The sequence below is a fragment of the Pogona vitticeps genome, chromosome 1, assembly GCF_051106095.1.
Source record: "Pogona vitticeps strain Pit_001003342236 chromosome 1, PviZW2.1, whole genome shotgun sequence".
NCBI classification, from domain to species: domain Eukaryota; kingdom Metazoa; phylum Chordata; class Lepidosauria; order Squamata; family Agamidae; genus Pogona; species Pogona vitticeps.
This window is the reverse complement of record NC_135783.1, coordinates 288709044-288731089: the sequence shown is the minus strand read 5'-3', so window position 1 is coordinate 288731089 and position 22046 is coordinate 288709044. Positions and strand designations below refer to the sequence as shown.

At 40.8% G+C, this 22046-nt stretch overlaps 1 protein-coding gene across 2 annotated transcripts in view; it reads left to right on the top strand.

The window, feature by feature from the left end:
* Positions 1-22046, top strand: part of ALX4 (ALX homeobox 4) — a 79773-nt gene that overhangs the window by 41810 nt on the left and 15917 nt on the right. For both annotated transcript variants that reach the window (XM_072985972.2, XM_072985973.2), the window contains exon 2: positions 11724-12034. In XM_072985972.2, coding sequence (XP_072842073.2) covers positions 11724-12034 — 311 coding nt within the window. The remainder of the gene's footprint in view (positions 1-11723; positions 12035-22046) is intronic.

Genomic DNA, 22046 nt, shown 5'->3' with positions numbered 1-22046 from the left:
GCTCAGCCATGGAAACTCACCAAGGGTGTGGAACTAGTAAAGCCACTCCTTAAGTATGTTACTTACCCCTTGAAAGCCCTAATAGAGTTGCTATAAGTTGTTTCTGACTTGATAGCACATGACGACAACAACCTGATGATGTAGCAAAGGCAGGTGTGGAATCTCATGTCTGAGTTGGGATTAAATCCGTTTCTTCCTGGTTTTAGCCTGACTCTGTAAAACCCCACCCCAGTGGGTTGGGTCCCAGCTCCCATATTCTCCAGATATTGCATGCCCATGAATGCTGAGGATGATAGGAACTGTAGTCCAGCACCTTTGAGATGTACCAGGTTGGGGAAAGCTGTTGTAAGCAATAACATACAGAAGTATTGTATGTACTATCCTACTCTGGTGCCTTTCCACAATCTGTTGCAGCTCCTGCTTAATGGCTCACAGATGTTTTCCACGGCATATTTCACTATTTTAAAAAGCTCATGTGGTAAAGCTTTGCTTTTATTTATTTATTTATTTATTTATTTATTTATTTATTTATTTATTTATTTATTTATTTATTTATTTATTTATTTATTTATGTATTTATGTATTTATGTATTTATGTATTTATTTATTTATTAGATTTCTACCCCACCCATATAGACCAAAGGTCTACTCTATATGTATAATATAATATAATATAATATAATATAATATAATATAATATAATATAATATAATATAATATAATATAATAATGTTTTTAAATCAAGAGGCATGTGCTTGGAAAGCGTTCCAGGACTTTGTCTCTCTGTCTTTGTTTCTGCCTATATGTAATGTTTGCATATTGGAAGCCACCACTTTAAAATCCCAGCTGAATTACTGGGTTCACTAGGTGACCTAAGCCCACCCCAGCCACTGGGGCTGCTATATAACCCAGCAGCTGTTTGAAATATTTGACAAAAACTTTTTTTCTTCCCCCACCCCCTCTTTTTTTCAGTAAGCATAAACAGCTTCAACCATCATGTACTCCTCAATAATTGTGAAAAAATGCTCTTGTGATATTTCAGCTCTCCTCTCCTGATGCAATCTTTTAAAAGTACATTAACTTTCTAAAACCATCACTGGTCTCTTTTTAACCCTATTGTACTGAGTGGAGAAATGAACTCAATTCAGTTACGGTCTGCAAACTGAATTATACCCAGATGTCTCTCTGGCCTACACCTGTGCATATGAAACAGCAGAAAAAATGTTGCAAACAAAAAAAAAATACAGGGTGGGGATAATTTTAGAAATAAGATTTAAGACCACATGTTTACTTGAAATTGCACACAATGAAATCTAAGGTGTGCTGGTTCTCCCTTGATGATGCACTTTCAACAACAGCAATCATAATAACAAAAAAGTTGACTCTGGTGGTTAATTCTGCTCCAGGCTGATGTTATCTTGACCAGTGGTGCACACAGGACGGGATTTGTACACCTAGGGTCCTGCAAATTTAGCCCAATCTCCTTGTCTTCCATAGGGGCATGATATCAGCATTTTGGATGACTAAGAGGAGGAGGAGAGGGAAGGGGAAAGGAGGAAGAGGAAGATGTGTGTGAAGAGTCTGATGCTGGGAGGGAAAAATCTTTAGTAGCTGTTTAGAAATAGCTGATGGATTTCAGAACTGATAAACTCTTCATGACTTGAGTAGCCACATGTGCTGAATTTCCCTACTATTTAGTTGTGAAGAAATTCTTAAACAGACCATCGGCATGTCTAGCAGGGCTGACACTTCTCGCTACAGCATTATTTCTTTTTGATTTTAATTTTGACAACTTTATATATGCTCAGGAGGCAGCCAGCAGGGCAGAAGTTCATTTATTATTATTATTATTATTATTATTATTATTATTATTATTATTATTATTATTATTATTATTATTATTATTATTATTATTATTATTATTATTATTATTATTATTATTATTATTATTATTATTATTATTATTATTTCTTCTTCTTCTTCTTCTTCTTCTGCCAACAAAATGGTGTTTGTTCCAAAGGAAATATATCAAACATCAGAGCAGCAGAAGCAGATTCCATTTTATTTCTGTTCTCAAGATGGTCTCATGATTGAAGCATGTTTAAACTGCAAAACTATACAAGCTCTCTATTTTTGTTTTTTTCAGGACTGGCAGATGGCTCTTTTTTGTTTAGTCCTGCCATAATCAGAGCTACAGAAGAGATGTTAAAGTGTGACAGTGAGGAAGAAGAGAAATGCTTTTTGTGTGCTTCAGAAATGAGGTTACAAGAATGATTTTATAGAATGGAGCCTGTATAAAACCATTCAATCCAGAGACTAAAGTTGTCTAGGTGTGTCGATCTTGACACAGCAGTTAGCCGTAGTACATCTTGCAAAACTCATTTTTCCCCATTTGTACTGTTATTTTTAAAAATAAAACAAAACCGTATCAAACTGTTGGGACAAATGGATCCCTTCCATTATTTACTGTTTGCTGAAAATTTCACCTATGTACTTTTGGGTTTCTGTTTCATTTATCCTTCAGTTTTCTTTCTCCAAGTTTCCTAGTAGACTAGTGGGGAATTAGTTTAATGCTGTAATGTAAAATGTAGTAACTATAAAATAACATGGGAAAAACATCTTACCTAGCAGATATTTGTTGCCAGATAAGGCTCCCAAGGGATCCACTGGATCTCAACAGCTGATTGATACTATGAGATTAAGCAAGTCACCACCACTTCATCTCCAAGATGCTTGAAATGATGTTGTGTGGACAAACTGAGGACTACCACCAGGATCTGCACATACATTGGCTGATACCTCCAATGGTCCTATCAGTGTTTCTAGGTATGTGTGCCTGAGTGCTGGAAATCCATGCAAATTAACAGATTACATCATCTACATGTTGTGTGTTTATTAGCACACAGAGAAGAATAGGGTGCATACCTTTACATGAGACAAACACATTTGCTGCATAACTTTTTAAAAGTGAAGTTATCCTGAATCCCATTGCAAGCAAGATGTGTTGCCAAGTTTTGACTTCCTGGTGCAATTCTCTTTTTGTTATGCAGTAGAAGTAATATCTCCTTCACGGCTTACTGCCTTGTTGTGGCGAAGGGGCTTGAGTAATTCAGAGAAGCTATGGGCTATGCCACCCAAGATCGACAGGTCATAGTGGAGAGTTCTGACTAAACACGATCCACCTGGAGAAAGAACTGGCAAGCCACTCCAGTATCTTTTTCCAAGAAAACCCCATGGACAGAAACAAAAGGCTAAAATATATGATGCTGGAAGATGAGCCCCTCAGGTGGAAAGGCATCCAACATGCTAATGAGGAAGAGTGGAGGACAAATACAAGTAGCTCCAGAGCTAATGAAGAGGTCGGGCCAAAGCAGAAAGGATGCTCAGCTGCAGATGCACCTGGAAGTGAAAGGAAAGTCCGATGCTACAAAGAAAAATATTACACAGGAACCTGGAATGTAAGATTTATGAACCTTTGGAAGCTGGAGGTGGTCAAACAGGAGATGGCAAGAATAAACATAGATATCCTTGCTGTCAGTGAATTAAATGGATGAGAATGGGTGAATTCAATTCAGATGATTATCATATCTACTGTTGTGGGCAAGAATCCCATAGAAGAAATGGAGTAGCTCTCATAGTCAAAAAAGAGAGGGAAAAGTTGTACTGGGATACAATCTCAAAAATGATAGAATGATTTCAATACAAATCCAAGGCAGACCTTTCAACATCACAGTAATCCAAGTTTATTCACCAAACACCAATGCTGAAGAGGCTGAAATTGACCAATTCTATGAAGACTTACAACACCTTCTAGAACTGACACCAAAGAAAGATGTTCTTCTCATTATAGGGGACTGGAATGCTAAAGGAGGGAATCAAGAGATAAAAGGAACAACAGGTAAGTTTGGCCTTGGAGTTCAAAACGAAGCAGGGCAAAGGCTAATAGAGTTTTGTGAAGAGAACAGGCTGGTCATCACAAACACTTTTTTCCAACAACACAAGAGGCGACTCTACACATGGACATCACCAGATGGGCAATACCAAAACCAGATTGATTATGTTCTCTGCAGACAAAGATGGAGAAGCTCTACACAGTCACTAAAAACAAGACCTGGAGCTGATTGTGGCTCTGACCATCAGGTTCTCATAGCAAAACTCAAGCTTAAACTGAAGAAAGTAGGAAAAACCACTGGGCTAGTCAGGTATAATCAAAAGCAAATCCCTTAGGAATACACAATGGAAGTGAAGAACAGATTTAAGGAACTAAATTTGGTGGGCAGAGTGCCTCAAGAACTATGGATGGAGGCTCGTAACATTGTACAGGAGGCAGGAACAAAAAACATCCCAAAGAAAAGGAAAGGCAAGAAAGCAAAGTGGCTGTTCAATGAGGCCTTACAAATAGCAGAGAAGAGAAGGGAAACAAAATGCAAGGGAGATAGAGAAAGTTACAGAAAATGGAATGCAGTCTTCCAAGGAATAGCAAGGAGAGACAAGAGGGCCTTCTTAAATGAACAGTGCAAAGATATAGAGGAAAAGAATAGAAAGGGAAAAACTAGAGATCTGTTCAAGAAAATTGGAGATATTAAAGGAATATTTTGTGCAAAGATGGACATAATAAAGGACAAAAATGGGAAGGACCTCACAAAAGTAGAAGACATCAAGAAGAGGTGGCAAGAATACACAGAAGAATTATACCAAAAAAATCTGGAGGTTCCAGACAACCCAGATAGTGTGGTTGCTGACCTTGAGCCAGACATCCTGGAGAATGAAGTCAAGTGGGCCTTAGAAAGCCTGGCTAACAACAAGGCCTGTGGAGCTGATGGCATTCCAGTTGAACTATTTAAATTCTAAAAAGATGACATTGTTAAGGTGCTATACCCAATGTCAACGAGTTTGGAAAACTTACCAGTGGCCTGAGGATTGGAAAAGTTCAGTCTACATCTCAATCCCAAAGAAGGGCAGTGCCAAAGAATGTTCCAACTACCATTCAATTGAACTCATTTCACACGCTAGCAAGGTTATGCTCAAAATCCTCCAAGGTAGGCTTCAGCAGTATGTGGACCGAGAACTCCCAGAAGCTGGATTTCGAAGGGGCAGAGGAACTAGAAACAAAATTGCTAACATGTACTGGATTATAGAGAAAGCCAAAGAGTTCCAGAAAAAACATCTACTTCTGCTTCATTGACTACACAAACACCTTTGACTGTGTGGACCACAGCGAACTATGGCAGGTCCTTAAAGAAATGGGAGTGCCTGACCACCTTATCTATCTCCTGAGAAACCTATATGTGGGACAGGAAGCAACAGTTAGAACTGGATATGGAACAACTGATTGGTTCAAAGTTGGGAAAGGAGTACGACAAGGCTGTATATTGTCCCCCAGCTTATTTAACTTATATACAGAATGCATAATGCTAAAGGCAGGACTGGATAACTTCCAAGCCAAAATTAAGATTGCCAGAAGAAATATCAACGACCTCAGATATGCAGATGATACCACTCTGGTGGCAGAAAGTGAGGAGGAATTAATGAGGGTGAAAGAGGAAAGTGCAAAAAAATGGTCTGAAGCTCAACATCAAAAAAATAAGATCATGACCATTGGTCTCATCACCTCCTGGGAAATAGAAGGGGAAGATATGGAGGCAGTGACAGATTTTACTTTCTTGGGCTCCATTGATTACTGCAGATGGTGACGGTAGCCATGAAATTAAAAGGTTCTTGGGAGGAAAGGGATGACAAACCTAGATAGCATCTTAAAAAGCAGACATTACCTTGTTGACAAAGGTCTGCATAGTCAAAGCTATGGTTTTTTCCAGTAGCGATGTAGGGAAGTGAGAGCTGGACCATAAAGAAGGCTTTTGAACTGATGCTTTTGAACTGATGCTTTTGAACTGTGGTGCTGGAGGAGACGCTTGAGAGTCCTCTGTACTGCAAGGAGAACAAACTGGCCACGTGACCACAGAAACTGTCTTCAGACAAACGTTGGCTCTATGGCTTGGAAATGGTTATAAGCACCGCGCCCTAGAGTCAGACATGACTGGCCTAAATGTCAAGGGGAACCTTTACCTTTTAGAAACCAGAAGTTGAATTATAAAGCTGTGTTTCCCAAATAGAGTAGTCGTAGAATGACCTGGAATTTTTAGCATATATACATTATTGAAACAGCGATGTCTATGTTGGCTTGGATATGTCGTAAGAATGGCTGATGGTCGGATTCCAAAAGATCTCCTAAATGGAGAATTAGCGCAGGGAAATCACCCCAGAGGGAGACCACAGCTGCAATACAAGGATATCTGCAAGCGGGATCTTAAAGCCTTAGAAATTGACCTCAACAGATGGGAAACCTTGACACCTGAGAATTCAGCCTGGAGGCAGGCGGTGCATCACAGCCTCTCTCAATTTGAAGAGACCCTTGTCCAGTAGGCTGAGGCAAAGAGGCAGCCCCGAAAGCAGCAAAATCAGGGAGCTGGACAGGGGACAGGTTGTATTTGTCTTCCGTGTGAAAGGGATTGTCATTCTCAAATTGGCCTTCTCAGCCACACTAGACACTTTTCCAAGTCCTCCATACACAGCATATTACCATAGTCTCTCGAGACTGAAGGATGCCTAAACTAAAACTCCCAGATTACATTAATCACAAATCCTTTATGTGTTTAGCATTTCATCTATACCAATTTGGCTTCAAGATGTTTGACATAAAATTCACCAGCATGCTGATAACTCTCACGGACTTTGCATCCTGTATGAAAACTGCAAATTCATTGACAGTGGGTCAGTTGATAACCCGCCCACAACTGCTATCATGGGATGGTGGGCTGTATAAGTGTGAGCGTATTCTCTGGGGCCATTTGCTTGCTGGCAGTGGAGATCTGTATTTGTTGAAAGCTCTTGGCTTATTTTCTCTTTGTAGTCTGTTCTGCGGCCAATAAAGCATACTTCAGTCCAAGAATTATTATTATTCTCTCTCTCTCTGTCGTCTTCAGCACACATGTATTTTCTTTCCCTCTGCAATAATTCTTTCATAGCTGTCCACAATGAGCTCTCTCCTTTACTGGCAAAAACAAGCAAGCAGACCAGAAAGCTATGTGGAACAAAAGTTGGCAGATGGCAGCCAACCTCCTGTCCAGCCATTGTTCTTTTTGCTGTCTTCTGCCAGCTCTGAGGAGAGAAGGCAAGCAGCTCCAAGTTCAGACAGTCTTCCTGTAAATGCTCTTGTACAATTAAGGGCTTAGTAGGCATGACAAATTAGGAAGAGCCATAAACAGGGATTTGAATTTGGAAGATGTTGGTGTAATGGTTGCCAGATTGGGGACTTGACAGAATCACTGGGAGATAAATTATTTATTCTTTTTCCATAAGAGTAGCCCTGTTAGTCTGTTGCAGCAAAATAGCAAAGAGTTACAAGGCACTTTTGAGACAATCCTATTTAGTTTTACATGTGCACTCATGAACATACACAGTCTTCTTAGGTGGCTGCATATCTGCACAAATTTACACTACAGTAAATCCTTGAAATAATAATAAAGCTAATGGTTGCTGTGGGTTTTTCGGACTCTCTGGCCATGTTCTGAAGGTTGTTCTTCCTAACGTTTCGCCAGTCTCTGTGGAAGGAAGATGCCGGCCACAGAGACTGGCGAAACGTCAGGAAGAACAACCTTCAGAACACGGCCAAAGAGCCCGAAAAACCCACAACAACCATCAGATCCCGGCCGTGAAAGCCTTCAAGAATACAATAATAAATCTGTTAGTCTTAAAGGGCCATATGTCTGTTTCTTTCGTTAGTTTTGATAGCTCAGGATGAGTGTTTCATTGTAGGTGAACTTATCTACAAAAGTTACAATTGAGCATCTCCCAAGACTCATTGCAAATCCAAGGGCATCTTGCTTTGGAGATTCACACATTAGCCAGGCTTGCGGGGTGTGTGTGTTAGGGGGGCATAAAATACGTGAAAAAACATGTATACAATAGGAAAAAACATATACAGGGATGCCTTGACCTACGAACTTAATCCGTATTGGAACGGTGGCCGTAAGTCAAAATGTTTGTAAGTCAAAGCACCATTTCCCATAGGAATGCATTGAAAACTAATTAATCCATTCTGGCTGAAGAAAAAATTACCCCCCAAAATAAAAAATAAAACACTGTAAGCCCCTGGGGCTGCAAAAAAAAAAAAAAAAAACAAATCCCTAAATAAACAGAAACATAACCCCACCAGCCCAATCCCACCCTTCAAAAGATTTTTAAAAATAGTTTTAAAAAACCAAAAAGCAGCACCTTACCTCCACTGCCGCTGCCAGGAAGCCTCTTGGACTCCAGCTGCTGCTGCCAGGCCAGGGCTTCCCTGCCGCCATGGAAGACCTCCCAGGGGTCCCCCGCCGCCGCCGCTTGCTGCCTTCAGGCTTTTCCAAGGGGTAGACCGGGCCTACCAGGGGAGGGCTTCCCCTGGTAGGCCCGGTCTACCCCCCCCCCCCGGAAAGCCTGAAAGCAGCAATCGGTGGAGGTGGGAGACCCCCGGGAGGCCTCCAAAGGCGGTGATGGTGGTGGCACCAGAAGCCTGGGAGGCTGAGCCTCTCTTTCCCTAACCATTGGAGTGAAACAGCTACAAAGAAGCAGCCTTTTCACCAACAACAGTTAGGTTTTTTGAATTTCCCGCCCCTTTTCCCTGCCTGTTTCTGTTAGTTTGTCAAAGCTCCGGCCGCAAGTCAAAGCAAAATTTTGCGGCCAGAGCTGTTCGTAAGTCAAATTGTTCGTAAGTCAGGGCATTTGTAAGTCAAGGCACCAGTGTAATGGGAAAAGACGCACACTGGGCAGTTGGTAAAATATGAAGAAATAGATATATTAGAAAATATGTTTACGAATTCACATGTAGAAATTGAGAACAGCTTTGCAACATGATAGAAATGAAAAGGATGGGAATGTAGGTGCAGTTCAGCATTTTCAGCATCCTGACGAGGACTTGGAACACCAGCCATGGCTATAGTGATAGTCTCCAAAATTAATATTTCCAAGCTCTGATTGTTGCTCAAGCTTAGTTCAGAAGTACAGCTTATGGCAGGAATGGGCATGTGAGATCTCCAGACAATCTGCAAAAGACTGGGAAGAGTTTCTCACTCTCGGTAGTTTATACCAACAGCAAAGTCGGAAACTCAATTAGATTCCTGAAAAATAGCATTATAGGGGAGACCAGGGAGGTTCTCTGTGTGAGACAGGAGATCACTTCTAATACCAAACACAAATTCCTGGGTTGGCCATGTGCTCAGACACATTGTGCTCCTATATATGGAGCTGCTTGCTTGATCTACTTTTTGTCGTTGGCTTCAGCTAATACATCTCATGTGAAACACCATGTAAATAGCCTTTGGTCAGATGGACATTAGATAAACAAACAAATATACATACATACAAACAAACCCCACAAGTTTGTCAATATCTCCATTTACAGCTAATGTAACATGTCTGCATAACGTGCACCTGCCTAAGCATGTGCGGCTCCCAACACCTCACCAGTGCCTGCTCATCACTCTGGAAGAGTCTGGAAAAGATGCTTTTGGGGTCTACAACTCCCAGAATTCTTCAGGTCAATACAATTAGTGGCTTGTTATAGGTTCTAATACTGTAGTGTACTTATGTGGCTGGGTACACATTTTATTTGGATTAAAAGGAGCCCTTCTCCAAATAAAGCAGGCATACATTGTGTATTTTGTTATAGCTACAGTGGACCTCTACTTACGGAATTAATCCGTATTGGAACGGTGGCTGCAAGTCGAAAAGTCTGTAGGTCGAATCTCCATTGACCTACAATGCATTGAAAACCGATTAATCCCATAACTGGCAGTTTTTATTCTATTTTTGTTCCATTTTGGTTTTTTTCTGGTCTGTAAGTCGATTCTCCAGCTGCAAGTCAAATCTAAATTCTGTGGCCAGAGAAGTCTGTAACTTGAAAAGTCTGTAAGTCGAGCCGTCTGTAAGTCAAGGGTCCACTGTACTGATTTGAAGGATATGCTTCTATAAAGGAGGACCAAGAACAAATCTAGGCAGTGGTAAAAGGAGAAAAGAATGGAGCAGTGAATAGTAAGGATAAATTCCTACACCCCTTTTCCTGGAGTCAGGCTTGTAGAACTCAGTGGGACTTGCATCTGAGCACGGCACTATAAAACCAATATATATATTTTTTTTTTTACATCGGCACTTCTATACCAGGTTGGTACAGGAGTTAATTTGAGTTGCACTGCAACATGAGCAGATCGGTGAAATTCCCTATGCATGTGTATACCCTTTAGGATGCCCCCTTAATTCCTCCACCCTTGGGATATGTGTATAAATAAGATAGTGCCATGTAATATGTTTATAAAATCTAATGTAGCATGTGTACCCTGTAATCAGTTCAACACCATGTGGAAGCCTATCAGCTAGCATTTGACAAGAAAACACATTTCTGTTTAATATTCTTTAATCAATGAAGCACTCTATGGGAGCTCGTCAGATGTATGTGATATCCCCTTTATCTTCTGTCATGCACCATGAAGTAATCTGTTTCAATACAGGAAATCACAGCAGAACTAGTAAGGCAAACGCATATCCCTGCCAGCATGAAGTCTAAAGCTAATCTGCCTTAAGTCATTAAAATAGAATCCCTTTATTTATTTTATAGGTCTCCAGCTGCTTCCTCCCACCTTTCCTATATATTCGGAGCCAAAAAGCCATGTCTTTCTCCTTTCTCAGTTCCATGCTCCTTTTCTTCCTCCTGTCTCACCTCCTTCACTGTAAATTTTTCTCAGCCAACTCCTTGTTCCCTGTGGTCTTCTTCTTTTTTACATATAGTACAGATCCAGCAAAATATGCAACTACACATTCTATTTCAGCTTTGCTGTGGCTTGATTTGCAGTCTTTTCTACAGTTGTACTTGGATTAAGTGTTCACACAAAGACCCTGGATTGTTTCAGTGCCAGTGTCCACGCTGGTCCTCAATCCGATGCAATTTGATATGTACTCACATATCAGTGGGGTCCCCCTTCCACTGATACTGCCCAGCTGGCAATCCCCAGCTCTCCTTTCTTATCTCCCCCCCCCCGCTTGTGCAAAGATGATCTAGTACTAAACTAATGTATCAATGCAGTGATAAGATGACCTAGCAAAGTGGTTTCCAATCTTTGGAAACCCAGTTGTTCTTGGACTGCAGTTCCCAGAAACTTTCACCACTAGCTATGCTGGCCAAGGTTTCTGGTCATGGCAGTCCAAGAACACTTGGGTTACCCAAGGTTTGGAATCACTGATCTAGCTCTAAATTCAATCATTTGTTGTTGTTGTTTTTTTTAATTAAAATACTTTGGGGTGACTAGGGGAAAAGATTATATTTCTGCTGTCCCAAAACATAATGCCTCAGGTTAATACGTCACCATAACACTACCCAGAGTCAGCCCCTGCATCCTTTTGTAGAACGAAACAAAGAAATACACAGGGAAAATGCTATTCAAATTACTGCAAAATTTGAAAAGTGGAAGCCCCCAGCGACAAGGGGGAAACTCCAAACTGGAAGCAAGAAGGACTGAGCTGATTCACATTGGCTTTTGTGTCATGTGATCACTGAAAAATACTTCAAATCCACCCATGCTAATTAAAGAGCAAATCCCGAAATGTTAACCAATGCAGTTATTTATCCATAGCCTCATGTTTTCTTTCTCTCCTTCTCTGCTCTTGTTACCCCACCACCACTACATACGCAGCTAAAGAGAGTTCCCTGGGAGAGGCAGAGTTACAGCCAGCCTCAGATCCTGCTGGAATGGACGGCAGTTACCTCAGCGTGAAAGAGACTGGAGTGAAGGTATCCCAAGAGAGAGCAAGCAATGACCTATCTAGCCCAATGGACAAGACGGACTCCGAGAGCAACAAGGGGAAGAAGCGGCGCAACCGCACTACCTTCACCAGCTATCAGCTGGAAGAGCTGGAAAAGGTGTTTCAGAAGACCCATTACCCAGATGTTTATGCCAGAGAGCAACTAGCCATGAGGACAGATCTCACGGAGGCCCGAGTACAGGTAAAGGCCAAAGCTTGGGGAGAGGGGTTCAAGAAAAACAAACAAGCTCTATATTTCTATATTTACTGCACTGTTTAATGTCCCAGATGTCCATCATCTGGGAAGTGTAACACAGAGATGGAGCATGTGTGACCTTCCAGATATTGCTGGAAAACAACTCCCATGACCCCCCTCATTGTTGGCTGTCAAACCACACCTGAAAGGTCACACATTCCCTGTACCTGATGCTACATTTGTTTTTGTTTTTTGTTTCATTTGTTTGTCTTATTTATATGCTGCCTTTCTCCTGATAGAGGGACTCAGGGTGGCTCGCAGTATTAAAAAAAAAAAAACAGAATTAAAAGCACAGTAAGTTATACATTAAAAACAAAATAACTGTAAAACTAATTGAAATACATTGAATGGTTTCTTTAAAAAGGAAAACATTAAAAACAATCTTATTTGAAAATGGCATTCAAGGATTCAGTCATGATTGTTAAAAACATGATTGTTAAAAACCTGACTGAAAGTGAGTCTTCTGTAGTCAGCAGAAAGATAAAAGGAAGAGGGCCAACCTGACCTCCCAAGGGAGAGCATTTCATAGCCTGGAAGCAGCCACAGAGAAGGCCCTCTCTCACGTCCCATCAACCGTGCCTGCACTGACAATGGGATCAAGAGTAGAGGGTCTACAAGACTGCTGAACATATGCCAACTTGCCATCTTGCCTGGGTTTAAATTTTCTGCCCTTAATGCTGCCTGCACAACTAGTATCATGCAGAAGATTTATGGCAGGACAGAAGCAAAGATGTTAGTGTGAGTCACAATTATGCCAGTTATGCCAAATCTCCAGGTAATCCCTCCCAGCAGTTTCATACAGACCCTTAAGCAAAAGCAGCAACAGGACAGAAAGCAACTTGGGGAAAACCACCAACCATATGAGTGTTCACTTAAGAAATGACCAAACTTTATTAATCACATTTATATTTCACCTGCCCTCCAAGAACTGCAAGGCAGCATATATAGTTCTTTTCTCTCCCATGCTTTAGCTAGCCTCACAATGATCCTATGACTTGGGTCAATCCGAGAGAGGTTGACTGGCACAAGATCTTCTGGAGAGTTTCATGACTCAGTGGGGACTTGAACCGAGATTTCCCAAGTCGCAGTCCAACTATGTGTCCCCAACACAACACTGATTGGTATAGCTCTCACTTCATAGTCATTTCCCATCCATCACCAAGCATGCTGATAAAATTAGAAGGGCTTCAATGTTGAAAGCTGATGAGTGATCCAGTCTGATCAACAGAGCAGTATTTCCCCTATACTCCTTCTCCTGATGAAAAAAAAGAGAGAATTATGTTCAAAAACCTGGACATAAAGTGGGTTTGATGGTATTGAGAAAAGATATCACACCATTTAAGAATGACTGGTTTTCTCGTTACTTCTAAATGTCTCTTGAGTTCACACTTGAGTAGTATGATACCTGAGTAAAAGTCAGATATCTGGAGAGAGGTGCTCACCTGTGGAGAGCAGTCTTACTTTTGTGAGTTTGTTGAACATTCCGTTGAGCTTTCACTCGTGAGGAATCTTTTTCTCATAGCTTGGCTCTTTTCCAGATGCTGAAGAGGCCACTTTTCTGGCTGATTTGGATGTTGCTCTCCACAGCTGGTGTCTAAAGATGATTAAGAAGAGTTTGTCCTGTAAATCTGGTCTGCAGTTCTGCTGCTTCCTGCTCTGTGCATGACTTATCTTTTTTATTTTTATGATGGTTTCATCCCTCCTTTTCAATGAAATATAAAGCACAGGGTGGCTGCCCAATATAGTAAAAAAATAAATAAATTGGACTTCTATTAAAACCATGATGATAATTGCAGCAATAAACGCCATCAAAATAGTCACAGTAATCCAGAATTATCAAAATAATTTAAAAGACAGTTTAAGGAGATGTATCTTCACGCCCTTTGTAATAGCTTTGGCAATGGGCAGCGATCATAAGTGAGTGCATTTTATTTTTGCGCAAAACAGGAGAAAACCATAGACAGCTTGTGACTAGAAAGGAGGGGTAGCCTTACTCCAACTTTGTTGGTGGAATGGTCCTCTGTGACCATAAATTACACCCGAAGAAAACTTTCTTGTGCTTGCCCATTAAGTGGATCCTGCCAGGAGATCTAGTCTTAAGATGCAGTCTGCTGGAAATCACAATTTGAAGCAGGTTCCTAAGACAGTCAGGTAACCAGGTTCTGCACCATTATGGCTTGAACTGAACCCAGAAAGCATGTGGCAACCAGTTCAAGTTGTTAAGTACAGGAGTGATCTGATTTTGACACTATACACCAGTTAGCTAAATAGACGCCCCATTTTACACCAAATGAAGCTCCTGGGTAATCATCAAGGATAAACATATGTAGAGTCTATTGCAGTAGTCAAAACACAATGTTAACTAAGGTTTAGATGGGCATTGCTATGTCAGGTCAACTTTCAGAAAGTTGTAGGTGACATGTTAAATTGAATTGTGAAAAAGTACTCATTATCACCACTGCTACATGGAAGCGCAGGGACAGGAGAGGGTTAGAAAGTACTCCCAGACTATAGATGTGATATTTTTAAGAACAAAGTACCTGCAGGAACTTTCTATGTTGCACCTTATATGATTGACATCCAAAGTCAACAGACCAACACTCCACCCCCACATTTAGCAAGCCAATGACAAATGATGGAGAGCCTGGAAAATAGTGCTGGTGTCAACAACTGTGCCAGAGTGAGTGTGCCAAGCCTGTTGGCCTGCTCACTATAGCATTTGTCTTGTCCTTCTGCACACTTTTTAGCAGAGCTTGGAAAAATTCACTTTTGGACTACAGAATTCCCATGCCAGCATGGCTACTGAGATCGAGTAGTTAAATATATATATATATAAGAAGAAGAACTGTTCTAACTTTTATTTTTCATCTCAGTTTTTTAGAACTTTTTATGGGGGCAGGAGAATTTGCAGGACATGTATATGTTTGCAGAGGCTCATTTTATTATTTTTACTGTAAAAAATATATTAGCCTCTGTGTGTGCACAACAATGTAGTACTTATTCTCACAGAAATCTGTTTGGTGGCAGGACACCAGATGAAAACTCCCTTTTGTTTCTGACAGGAATAAAATGGTATTTCTTTAATGATAGCATCATGAGTTTAAATGAGTTCAAAATACAGAATTGCACATGAGCAAATTATTTATTTTCTTCTTCTCAAATAGCACAGTTGGCATGTGTGTACGTTTTTCATTTGCTTTCTCTCTTTGCTCTCTAATATGCCAGGAACTATCCCTGCAGGGGCGGGGTTGGGCAGCAGAGCCTTTTTGTGAATTAAAAAAAATTACACACCATTCTTTACATTAACATTTTTGTATCTCTCTTTCTAAATATAGGGGTAAGGGGCTCACAATGTGTCATTGGCTTGTGCCTCATCTGGACTCTCAGAGGGCCTAACTGGAAATATAGAAGCCATTGTAATGAACGGATTGACAGTGGCATGGATTGTGTGTGAAGAGAAAAATTAGTTGTGGACTTAACAATGGAGGACGCACACAAACATCAAAAGGAGTGTGTGCATAAAATTGTCAAGTCCACGCTCTTCAATTACTCAGCTGCATGGCTTCTGCCAATATGCCTTCCTGTTGCTTCTACAGTTGAAACGCCATTGCACTGTAACTAGTTGAATGCCGATAGAACAAGGCAGGATTGTAACAGCCTCCATTCAGCCATGAATTGGTTATCACCAAATGGTGGAGGGACCTAGGAATCAATTGATCTAATTAATTAGATCTTAATTTAACATCTTACTTAAATTGTTCTAATAGTTTTAGTTTTATCTGTTTTGCTGGAGCTATAACCACATGGAAAGAGTCTGAGTCACAGCCAGAAGAAGGAGAAGGTGAGCTGATCATGCCCAAAGCTTCCCCATCCTGACTGGTTGTGTGGATTGGCTGCTAAAGCATTAGCAATCTAGGGTGGGACCATGTTCTGCCTTTGTTTTAAAGGGTATTGGGCACCAATAGGTCTAATTCATATCTCCTATCTATCTATTCTTATAACATAGCCTATATGGTTGGAAGGAAGCTGATCATATTGCCCCTGTAGTGAGGAGCAATGATATTGATGACTTAGTCCACATGATCAGCTGCTTTCAAACATCAATGTAAGTGGCCCTGAGGCAGCTTGCTTTGTAGCTGCTCCCATCCAATGGATGATCATGTATCAATCACCCAGAAGCAACAATACTGCCCTATAGTTGCTCTGGACAGAGAGTGGCTCTTATCTTTCTAGCAGGAAGTTTGTTCCAATCTACCTGAACCCTGCCCTTCCTTCAGAACGTGGGCATTTTCTGTGCAGCAAACCACTTAGAAATAAACATGTACTCACAAGTAGAGCCACATGCATCGCCACAAACAGGTAGTTCAGTTACATTGGTTCTTCACGGGGCCAAAAGTGTTTAGGATGGTTTTGTACTGGTGAGCTGAGAAACAGATGGATAGTGGCATTTTCAAAGCACCATCATTCAATAATTTTTCTTCAAAGGTCCATAGCTCAGTGGGAGTGTTCATTTATTCCATCCAAAAGATGTCAGTTTCAGTTCCTAGCATTTCTGAATAGGATTGGAAAGGCCTTCTTTCAAATTTACAAACAGCTGCTGCCATAGCTGTGGGCGGGACAAGGCATAGAAAAAGTTGGGGGTAGAGCTCCCAGCATTCCCTAGCTCATATGCCCAGTGGAAGAAGTTACTTCTTGAACCAACTACTTGTTTGCTTGCTATGGAGGTTTGTGGATTCTGGAAGCTGTAGTGGTGGAAAAAAACGCACCCTCACAACTTCTCTGTTCTCTGGAGTAAGATGAATCATGGTCTCACCTTGTATGTGGTAACTTCTTATGCATGAACCACAGGCTAAGTCTTTGAAGCTGCTTTACACATTACCATTTCAGCTGTGTGTGTGTAGAAACAATAAATGAATATGACAAAAACACATGTACGATAGCTAGACATTCATGAGTCTGAAAGGACCCAGATTTAGCTCCCTCTTCTCTGTTATGTATCTGGTCAGTGGCAAGCCTAGGTTTAATGCCATTTATTATATAAAATAGGTCACCCCCGCCCCCCGCATGCTTAACTCAAGTTTCTGCTCTGCTTCTGTTTTTTTGAATGTCTGACAAAAATAGCAGTCATCACACCCATTCCTTCACATACGGTTACAAGTCCTTTAACTTAGTGTTAGAGCATATGCTTTGCTTATGAATCGTTCAAAGAGCAACTTCAGCCATCTGCCAGATATTGTAAACTGGGGTAGAGAGGTGGGGAGAGACGGTGGCCCTTCAGATGTTTAGAGAGCTTCAAGTCCCAGAAGTCCCAGTCATCTTGGCTTAAAGGATTGTGGAATTTGTCATCCAGAACATCTGGAAGGCAGAAGGTTCCCCACCTTGGTATAAACAGTACTGAACTAGATGGAACAATGGCCAGGCACGGCACAAGCTTCTTCTTTTCCTCGATAGGGATGGGCTGACAGATACGCCTGCATGTATGCTGAGAAAGAGATGAGAATCCCTCCAACCTTTGCAGTTCATGTGTACTCAGACCGCATTGCTCACAGTTGTGTTTTCCCAATTGGTTGTTTCTCTTTGGCAGCCTGTAGCTTAGCTCGCTAACTTGCCTCCTTCTTCCACTCTGCTGAGTGCCAAGAAACCTTCACTTCTCCCCAGAGAACTCTCCTGCTAATGAAAATCTTTTCCAGGGCTGACCCTGTGTTGTGGCAGGGTCTCAAAAGCAAAATGTCAAACTTTCCTGTAGCAAAAAAAATCACCACATAGGTGAAGAAGGTGAAGAAGGCAGTGGAGGAGAAGAATGGAGGTGGCGTGGGGAGGGAGCAAAATAAGAAGTAATATATCTTGATCCCTTTTCTCCCATAAAACCCTGGGAGGCTGGGGGAAGAAACGGAAAGGCTGAGCTAAGCCTGCAGGAAATTAAACATGAAATGAAAACAAGCTCAAGTTATTCAGCTCTCTCATCCCAGGCTCCAGTTTCCCATTCCAGGCCACTGATAAAATGGTGTCCAGTTTCAGTGCTTAAAGATGAATTCTGTCTGTGTTCCTACATGCAAACAGGCAATCAGGAGAAAGGCTCAAGACCTCTCTAAGAAATGAGGAAGAAGTACGGGGTGGGGGAAGGGCATACAGACAAGGAAGGCGGGGGAGGGTGAGTGAGAGACAGGGACCATGAGAAAGAGACAGACAAGTGAGGCATATCTGTCTGGAAAGTAGCTCAGTTTATGTTACGGACAAACAGTTTCAAAGAGGCTCAGATGCACAACTGAGCAAGACGTGATATCTAACTTCCTTCAAATCTATTTATTGTGAACACCCTGCATATTAATAGCACACTAAATGGTGCCAATCAGTCACTAAAGTCAGGTATCTACAGGCTTGGGAGTACATCACGTGTTGCAGATGTACAACAATTCCCAGGGTTACTTACGTATCAAGGACACTCTGCTCCAAAATGTCAGTAGTGCCCTCTGCTCAATCACAAGAATTGTTAAAGAACATTTTAGAAATTTAAGAGATAAAATCTTTTCTCCCTAAAACAGCCAGCTGACAACTGAGCATGCTCAATGGCCACAGCATGCTCGGTTGCTGTTGGATGGAGAAAGGAATCAGAAAACAGAGGAAATGGAAGGGAGTGTCTGTAAAAGGGCATGAATAGCTGGCTAGCAGACCAAATAGGAGCGCTCTGCTTTGCAATATTTACTCACAGGCCCAACTCTGAGAGTTCTGTAATCTAATCCAAGCCCGTTCATGTAAGACCAGCCCTGCTGTTAGGAATCCACCTTGTGTGGCAGATTTTAGAGCGCAGTTAGATACCAATTTACCTGATATGAGATTTACTGGGAGTTTTTGTATGATGTGGATTATTCCTAAACGTTTTTGGCCATTCATGTTTTAGCATGATTATCTCACATTGTGGCAGCTGAGGGTATTGGCTTTTTGTTTTGTTTTGTTTTTTTCCCAGCTGGCCAGGGAGACTTCAGAGATGCAGGCAATTCATATGGCTACTGATCAGCACATACGAGGCTGTAGGCACTTCACCTTACACATTTGGTTGCAGGTGGTGACGTTTTTGGCTCCAATGATCTATCGTAGCTGATAGGAGCACAATTTGGGTGGTTGATTAGCAGGCACAATGGCTATCTTGAGCTATGAGCCTGAGATCCCAATAAAAGTGTATTGGTTGGTGCACATCCTTTGCGTATATTGTTTAACCTTCTCTGCCTTTTCTCTTTGATGGAGATAATCTTTTTTCTCAAATGTTATATGGGGTACCGTTGCATGCATCTGATGACGTAAACAATGTCCATGATGAAGCCTGCCATAATACGTAATTTTATATTGTTTATATTCTATTGTAATTTGGTTATGCTACTTCAGGTGTCACATGGTGGTTGCCCTTTTCTGTTATTTTTATGATTTATTAGGATAGTGAGCGTATTTTATAATTGTATGCAAAAACAAAACAAAAGTTAAAAAATAAAGACAAAAGTTGTGTCACCTTAAAGATTAACAGCTGTATTTTAATGTGAGCATTTGTAGACAAGTCCAGTTCTTCAGACCACATATGAACTTGTCCACAAAAGCTCACAATAGCAGTTAGTTTTTAAGGTGTCACAACATATTTGTATTTTTTAAAATTGTTTTTTATTTGTCTGATATTCTAGCACAAACTAACACAGCTACCTCTTCTAAAACTATTTTGTTTTGTTTTTTAATCTTCTGTGTTATGTGAACTGCTCCAAGTAGTGTTCTCACTAAATCAGGCAGTCTATAAGCTCTATATATAAATAAGTAAAATCAACGATAAAAGAGTCAGTCTTTAATGCAGGAGTAAATAGTGTGTGGTTCTGGCCACAACACAGGCTTTTCCATTCTGCTTTCTCTGAATGCTATATACTGTATTTTTTGCACCATAAGACTCACTTTTTTCCCACAAAACAGGGGGGTGGAAAGTCTGTGCATCTTATGGAGCGAAGAAAACAGATTATATTTTCCTGTTTTCTTCTCCTAAAAAATCGGTGCGTCTTATGGAAAGGTGCGTCTTATAGAGCGAAAAATACGGTACTTCCTGAATTCACAGGTAGAAAATCCCTTTATTAAAAGCAGTTATAAATTTACAAGATATGCAAGCTTTGAGGTTCCCTGAGGTTTTCATCAAGCTAGATGCCTTAAAAAAGGCGGAGGGCAAGATGGAAGGTCATAGGAGAAGAAGAAAAGAATTCCCCTAGATGCATTAAGCTATTAGGAACTATAGTTATCTCAATCTCAAGGGAGATGGGAGAAGTTTGATGAGGATAGAGGCTTGATGAGTCTGAGAGTTAGACAAGTAGCCCACAACCTCTAGCGAAGGGTACAGGGAGTGAAGACAATATGGTAGTTCCACTTTTCTGGAAATATTGATGGAGCAGCAACTCAGGTTATCTGTATCTGAGACCAAACTTTGGTGGTATCCCAAAGTACACAAAAGCTACAGAGTTAGAGATGAAATTTTAGGGGCAGAACTGGGCAAAGGAATCTATTAAGATTCACACAGTTATTCTTACCTGATTGTTTAACCTTCTCTGCCTTTTCTCTTTGATGGAGATAATCTTTTTTCTCAGGTGGTACATCTTGCCTTGAAAGGCCAAAAAAGGTGTTTTTCTAAAATAATTATCAAAAAAAGGAGTGTTGATCCACAGGAGTAAATTAAAAGAGTGGTTAGTGAACTAACAGAGAGAAAACATAGCTTTGGGTCCTGTTTTTTTCACTGGAATCTTTTAGGGTTCTTTCATTCCGTCTTAAACTTGCATGGTAGTCTACTCTAATTTTTTTTTTAAAAGCTTAGGAAGACATAACGAGTATGTTTCTTTAAGAGGAAGGTACCAATATAGGAATGGAATAGTACTGGACTGTCCAAGATATTAGTTTGAAGGTGTATTGATTAAAATCTCTATGCTATACAGGCAGATTCATCTTAATCTGGAGGGGCAACTGGGTTGGTCTCTTGTGGTTACAGTTGGAAGGTGTCTCATAAACTTCAAGAACCAATGAATGATAGCATAAGTTCTCATTGGGGGACATGTCACTCAGAATTTAATGTATATGCATGTATGTGTGTGCACATACAGTATGTGTTATGTGTACATGCACATACACATGGACATACAATACACATCACAAGGCATGGGATTACAGATAGTAGATTGGAGGGGAATTGAATACAGAAAGTGTTAACAGTGGCAATTAGATTATTAGCATAAAATTACATTAACACATAGTTATATAATTAGCACAGCACTGTTATTGATAGCACAAATCTCTTAGGACAAAATAAGTTAATTAACTTATTTAGGGAGAAGTTTGCAGTCTGGGTGGCTCTGCTGCTTCCAATGTCCATCTTTGTTTCCCTGTCATGGTTCTCCTTTCCTGATCCTGGAAATTACACATAATCCCATTACTTATAACAAATTACCCCTTTTCATAAAACAATATAATAACACTTCAAAAGCAAAGTAATGAGTAGATACAGACTTATTTCATTGGTGCAGGGGGCTCCAAACTTTTGAGCATGAGGGCCGCATCATATATTTTCAACATTTTTGAGGGTCAAAGGAACATGCGTATGAATGCATGCACACATGCACGCACACACACACCGCCCACACGGATCCCCCCCTGCACATACACCCACCTGCTGGCCCACACAAATGCCCCCACCACCTGCACACACCCCTGCCCACACACCCCATGCATTTTCAGAGGCATTTTGACATGAATTTTGCAAAGTTTGATAATAATCTTAGAACTGCTGAGCTCGAAGGGTCCCTATGGAGCCTCCATTTCAGCCTCTGTCAAGGAAGTACATTGAGGGAATTGAACTCCCAACCTCTGGCTTCACAGCTAGATACCAAAATCACTGAGATATCCACCAGTTCATGCCATCTCATTTTAAAGTAATAAAAAAGTAACTAAAGGG